Genomic DNA, 7198 nt, shown 5'->3' with positions numbered 1-7198 from the left:
ATTGTGTTTTGTAATTCAAAATCAAAATAATTCATCGTATCAAAAAGTGGTAAAAGACAAACTTGTAGGAAATTGGACGAGCTTTCTGAAAAAAAAATCACTGAAAGAAAAATACACGCCACTTCTATGAGATTTTTCAATCTTTAAGTTTAAAAGTTAAATTTTATGGTGATGTCATGATTTTTTTTTCGCTTAAATTTTTTGAGGAAATAGCCTAAGATGTTACCAAAAGACTCACGTAAAGTGCAGGATGGTATGTCTCTTCTAAAAAATACAAAAATCATTTACTATGACTGTTTAATCTTGAGGCAAGTTCTACCGTCTGAATATTTTTTGAAAAATAAATAAATATACTATAAGTGTCACCCCGGTTTACGGTACTAGATAAAGTAAACATTTTCCGCTCGAGTAGCACACGTCCAACATGAAATTTTCATTTTGGTTTCGTGTCTAGGGCGGCCCGTAGCCAGCCACAGTTGGTCAGTTTCAAATTCAGTCGACGCATTCCAGTTACAGTGCTCGCATCGCGCAATGGCAGTCGTCTTCACCATCAATGGGCAGGTTTATCATGGTTGGTTTGCAATTTTGTAGTTCTTTTTTTAAATTTTGGAGTCTGATATGGAAATTGTTGTGTGTTGTAGTTTCGCCTGAGGATGTCCCGGTGGATACATCTTTGAACACCTTCATCCGAAATCATGCTCATCTCAAGGGAACCAAGTTCATGTGTTTGGAGGGCGGTTGTGGAGCCTGTATCGTGAATATTAAGGGAGTTCATCCCGTGACTAGGCAGCCGACGAGTCATGCTGTGAATTCGGTAGGAATCCATGGAGCAGATATAGTGCTACTAATAACTGTCTAACCAGCTGGATTAGTGCTTGTTTTCAGTGTTTTCGTGCCACGGAATGGACATCCTCACGGTGGAGGGGATCGGCTCCAAGGAGGACGGATACCATCCGGTCCAGCGAAGGTTGGCATTCTTCCATGGGAGTCAGTGTGGTTACTGTTCGCCCGGAATGGTCATGAGTATGTACAGCTTACTGGATTCAAACAAGGAAGGGCTTTCGATGGAGCAGATTGAAAATTCGTTAGGAGGTAACATTTGCAGATGTACGGGATATCGTCCGATCTTGGACGCGTTTAAATCGTTTGCTGGTGATGCTGATGAAAAGCTGACTGGGATGTGTTGTGACATTGAAGATTTGGAGAAGGGTTGTTCTCGAGGAAGAACCGGGAATTGTTCATCCAAGTGTTCATTCATCAGTGCTTGTGAAGAAGATCAACGAATCGATATGTACTTTGAAGATGGTAGAGAGTGGCACAAAGTTTATTCGCTGCAGGAGATATTCGACATTTTCGCCAGAATTGGAAGCAAACCGTACATGCTCGTTGCCGGGAATACAGGGCATGGCGTGTATCGACGTAGGGAAGATTTGGTTGTGTTCATTGACGTGAATTCGGTCCAAGAACTGAGCTCGCAGTGGATTGGAAGTGACTTGATCGTTGGTGCCAACGTGACTTTGAATGAGCTGATCCGTACTCTTCAGGAAGCTGCCGCAAGTGATGTCAAGTTCCACTATTGTCTGGAGTTGGCGAAACACGTTACCATGATAGCTCATGAAGCTGTACGGAATGTTGGAACCATTGCTGGAAATCTCTCTCTCAAACATCAGCACCACGAGTTTCCATCTGATCTCTATCTGATTCTGGAGTCTGTTGGAGCGCAGCTGACGATAAGTACGATATCAAATTTTTAATTAACCTCCTACTAAAGATACATCTCCCCCAAAAAAGTGAGCATCGACGGAACCGTCCAAACAGCAACCCCTCAACAATTCTTAAAAATTGACATGACCAAGAAGCTCCTGCTGAACGTGGTATTACCGGCCCTGGATCCGGCCGTATGCGTGTTCCGCTCGTACAAGGTGCAACCGCGGGCCCAGAACTCGAAAGCCCAAGTGAACGCCGCATTTATGATCAAGTTCAACGACGCTGGCAGCAAGCAGGGCATCGTGACGGCGGCGCCCGTCTGCTTCGGGGGAATCCATCCGAGCGTAACGTTTTGTTGTTTTTTGTTTGTGTTGATGTTGTGCTCTCTTGTCGACATGGTTATTTTCTCTAAAGCAGGTATTAGACTATGAAAAACAACAAACAAACTTTTCCTTGTTTGACAGTTTGCCAAACTCTCAAACTTGTTTGCTGCAAACTCGCCTAACAATTCAAAATGTATGCAGGCTATCTACAATCAGCCTACGTAGCTGTCATTTATGACCCTGTCAGCATAGTCAATATGATGTTGCCAAAACATCGTAGCTAGAGGGTGACGACTCTCGAGATTTTCAATTTCCCGGGAATCGAGAGTTGAGTTTTGCCATTTCCCGGGAATTCCCGGGATTTTTTTTTAACTAGCCAGAAGTGTCAATAACTTAAAAAGAAACGTAAAAAAACGTTTCTTTTTAATGAATTCAGATACAATTAATTCATACTAATCCAATGAAACGTTAATTATTTTGAGAAACTATATCTTCATTTTGATTTTTTCCCTCAATCTACAAATACAAAATCGTTTCTTGAGCCTTTTGGGACTCGAAATTGCAGTTTAAAATGTTTACGAATCTTCATTCGCACTGAGTGATTTTTCAAAAGTTGCACAAACTTGTTGTTGAACTTGTTAATAGATTTTTTGAAAGTAAAAAAAAAACTAATATCTAATTTTCCATTTATGCAATATGGCATTTTTGTAATATGATAAATAACGACACAAAACAAAAACTTTACATAAGTTGATTTTTTCCTTCTTAAGGTCAACTTTAAATGGTCACAATCAGCGGGCACTAACTTTACACAGAATGCCTGATTTTTACTCCCAAAATATAATTTAATATGCAAAACACATAATGACTTATTGACATCAAAAAAGGAAATGACCTCGATACAGCGAAATTGACTTACTTAGAATTAAAAAAACAAGATTATGAGTTTTGCTATGCTTGAGAGAGGATAAGGTTTTTCCTCTTAGAAATAATAAATATTTCATTCCTGGTGTGTAACTGCTAAAAATGTTTCAAGGTTCAAGGTTTTGGGGTCCATATTTTTTGGTTACTCTCAATTATAGTTATTGGAATTTTTGAAAAGTTAAAATTTACACCTTTAGAATAAGAAGATTAGAGAAGCATTGGTTTATTCAAACTTGAAAATCAAACATTGAAAATCCAATGTTCTAAACAATTTCGAATTTTTCAAATGTTTTTCTGATTGAATTATTAATTTTGGTTCGATATTTATAAGAATAAAATTTCCCGGGAGTCACGACCAAATTTCCCGAGAATCGAGAGGTCCAAAAATGGCCGATTTCCCGGGAAATTTTCTCCCGGGAATTCCCGCTCGTCACCCTCTAATCGTAGCAAACTGGGCCCGATGTTTGATTGACATCCTATAATATTGGTGATTGCTTCCGTAGAAACCTAAGTAAAGTTGATTGTAGATAGGCCATAACGTTTCCACAAACAAATGCAGGCAAACTGCCAAACTGTTAAAAGATGCGAGTTTGTTGGTATGTTTGTCATAGTCTAATACCTCCTTGAATTGTTCAAACTCTCGCCAAGTTCAAAAAAGGAGATTTTGCCAAGAGAACACGACATCGGCATAAGATGCAAACATGGTTTCTTTCAGTTCACGCACGCAACCCTGACGGAGATGGCCCTCGTGGGGAAAAATCTCTTCCGCAACGAAACTCTCCAGGAGGTTCTTGAGATATTGGACGCGGAACTGCACCCGGACTGGGTGCTTCCGGAGCCCAACCCTGCCTACCGGAAGCAGACGGCGCTCGGGTTGTTCTATCGCTTCGTGCTGAGCATCGCTCCACGCAACGTGAATTTAGTGAGTCCCAGATTCAGTTCTGGGAAAGCGATGCTCGAGCGTCCACTGTCCAGTGGCGCACAGTCGTACGATACGTATCCGAAGAATTGGCCGCTGACGCAGAATGTTCCCAAAATCGAGGCTCTCGCGCAGACTTCCGGAGAGGCAAGCTACATCAACGATATGCCTTGTTACGAGAACGAACTGTACGCGGCGTACGTAACGGCAACCGAAGCGCAGAAGCGAATCTTGGATATTGACGCAACGGAAGCGTTGAGGTGTGTTGGAGTGGTGGGTTTCTACTCAGCGAAGGATATTCCTGGGTTGAACGATTTCATGCCTTTCAAGACTGGGATAAACTTCACGTTTCCGATTGGGGCTGCCTCGGAGGAAGTTCTGTGTAGTGGTAAAGTGTTGTACCATGGTCAACCTGTGGGAGTTATTGTAGCGGAAACTTTTCAGCTCGCAAATCGTGCCGCAAACTTGGTGACCATAACGTACAGTGATTCGAGGGAAGACAACATCTATGCGACCATCGTAGATCTCATGGAAGCAAACGCCTCACATCGGATCCTCGATCAGCCCAATCATGTGACCGGTGAAGCGTACGCCGCCGCAACGGGTGAGGATCTAACCTTCAAGGGGGTGTACTACCTTGCCGGGCAGTATCACTACACGATGGAGACGCAAACCTGCATCTGCGTTCCGATCGAGGACGGGATGAACGTGTACAGTTCGTCGCAGTTTCTCGGCCAGGTCCAAGCATCGATCGCGCAGTTACTCAAGATGCCTCAAAACTCGATCAACTACTTCAGTCGCCGACTTGGAGGTGCGTACGGATCAAAGGCAACTCGTAGCGCTCAAATTGCTAGTGCCTGTGCGTTGGCTGCGCATCACACCCGGAGACCTGTCCGCTTCGTGCTAACGATGGAGGCAAACATGTGTTCCGTTGGCAAGCGGCAGGGACTCTGGAACGACTACGAGGTTGCGGTTAAAAGTGACGGGACGATCGTCCGGCTGTCCAACACTTACACCCACGATTCGGGTTGTTCTCCCAACGAGCCGCTATCGTTTCTCTTCAAGGAGACCTTTAAGAATTGCTACGATCAAAGCGCTTGGCGGCATGTGTCCCGCACATCGCTGACCGATGTCGCAAGTAACACGTGGCTGAGGGCGCCCGGATCGGGCGAAGCTATCGCCACCACCGAAACAATCATGGAACACATTGCTTTCAAAACGGGTCAAGATCCGCTGGAAGTTCGCATGAAGAACATGCCAGCGGATAGTAAAATGCTAGAGCTACTTCCTCGATTCAGAGCCGATGTAGAGTTCGATCAGCGAAGAAAAGAGATTGACGAATTCAACGCGGCTAACCGCTGGCGTAAGCGAGGTATCTCGATTGTCCCGGTCGCGTTCCCCATCAATCATATGGGAACCTTCGATGCCCTCGTTTCGATTCAGCACCTGGATGGATCGGTATCGGTTACCCACAGCGGAATCGAGATGGGTCAAGGAATCCACACCAAGGCAGCCCAGGTTGCGGCTCACGTCCTCGGAATCCCACTCGATAAGGTATCCATCAAACCGCTGAACAGCATGTCCTCGCCAAACGCCTTCATCAGTGGCGGAAGCACAACCAACATGAACATTGCCTACGCCGTCCAAAAGGCGTGCGAAATCCTCGTCGAACGAATGCAACCGATCCGCGATTCCTACCCGACCGCTTCCTGGGAAGTCCTCGTCGCCCACAGCTTCGCCAGCAACCTAGACCTAACAGCCCGGTTCCTCACAAAACCCACCAACCACCCCCAGTACACAATCTGGGCCCTCTGTTGCACCGAGCTCGAACTCGACATCCTAACCGGAGCGGTCCGACTGCCCCGCGTTGACATACTGGAGGACACCGGCGAAAGCATGAACCCCGGCCTGGACATTGGACAGGTCGAGGGAGCGTTCATCATGGCCGTCGGGTACTTCCTCACCGAATCGCTCGAGTACGACAAAACCAGCGGAGCGTTGACCAACATTCGATCGTGGAACTACAAGCCGCCGGGAGCGAAGGACATTCCGACCGACTTTCGGATTAATTTGCTGCGTGGAGCATCGAACCCGGTGGGAGCGCTGCGATCGAAGGGAGTCGGCGAGCCGGGCTACACGCTGGGCGTGTCGACGACCTTTGCGCTGCGGTATGCGTTGATGTCGGCGAGGCGGGATGCGGGACTGCCGGAGGAGTGGCTTCCGCTAGGTGGGTTGAATGAGTTTGGTTGAGTTCTGTAATCATAATAATTGTTTCATTTTAGGTTCGGCCATGACAATTGATAAAATACTATTGTTGACGGGTAATACAAAGGAACAATTTTTAATAAGCGAATAAAAATCCCTTTACACCAACGTCTGATTTTTTTCGATTTTGACTAATTTTGCTCCCTTTATTTTTGTCTAATCGATTCTAATTGGTTTGCAGTGGAGGCTCGCGGTCAAAAAATATTAATCAAGTGATTTTTTTTGCTGCGTACGGTGCAAGCAGTGATTTCGCGTGGTTTTTTTTATTCGCGTCAAGTGGTTAATGAGCAGTGAGACCACGTGATTGTTAAATATTTATTAGTTGAGAAAAGTGATTTTGTTATGGGAAAATTCTTAATATGTTTAGTGCGTTTATGATCCTCATTGTTTGGCAAATTAAAGAAATCTTTTCTATATCATCTTTGAATGGAAGGCACGAAGTCGTGATGTATTTCATGTGTAAAATTATGCGAAAAATGTCCAAATTCCTTCTGTTTTATAACTAAGCCATTTCTATATCATCGTTGATCGGAAGGCACACTGACGTTTGTGGCGTCGAGCTAACTGTGGAGCAAAATTATATTTATTAGACATTAAGATGTGCGATTGTTGTTGTACTGCCCAGGAAGAACTTCTCATAGCATCGTTGCTCAGAGGGTTCGGCGACGGGCGGCAAAATTATTGAATTCCTCCCCATAGCATCCTAGCTCGGGAGCTTAAAATAGAAATTTTCACGGGGACCATAATTCCAACAAACCAAATTTCACGAAACGTAACCAATATTAAGATAACCTAGAAAATCCAATGTTACAAGTGCGTACAATATTTTCTACGCTTTTTTATAATTATTTTAATTGAATTTTAATCATCCTCATGAATTGTGACCGTGATCTTTTTTTCATTTCCTTTTTAGTGACGTAAGATTGCTGATTGAAAATAAATAATTTCTCAATAAGAAAAATTCAGAGCAAAACATGTAAGACTGGCCTTTGTCAGGCATGAAAATAAGTTTATGCTTAGTTGTTTTTATGTCTTGCTTTTATAAATACAGTGGACTCTC

At 44.1% G+C, this 7198-nt stretch overlaps 1 protein-coding gene across 1 annotated transcript; it reads left to right on the top strand.

The window, feature by feature from the left end:
* The first annotated feature begins 531 nt into the window (after nt 1–531).
* Nucleotides 532–6229, top strand: LOC120430099 (uncharacterized). The gene is made up of 6 exons (XM_039595186.2): nt 532–571; nt 642–814; nt 873–1734; nt 1792–2051; nt 3670–6100; nt 6156–6229. The coding sequence occupies exons 1-6, from the start codon at nt 532–534 to the stop codon at nt 6227–6229; spliced, it is 3840 nt and encodes a 1279-aa protein (XP_039451120.1).
* The last annotated feature ends 969 nt before the right edge of the window (nt 6230–7198 follow it).

Source organism: Culex pipiens, chromosome 1 (assembly GCF_016801865.2).
Source record: "Culex pipiens pallens isolate TS chromosome 1, TS_CPP_V2, whole genome shotgun sequence".
NCBI lineage: Eukaryota > Metazoa > Arthropoda > Insecta > Diptera > Culicidae > Culex > Culex pipiens.
The sequence above is the reverse complement of the archived record's forward strand: the minus strand, read 5'-3'. Positions and strand labels throughout refer to the sequence as shown.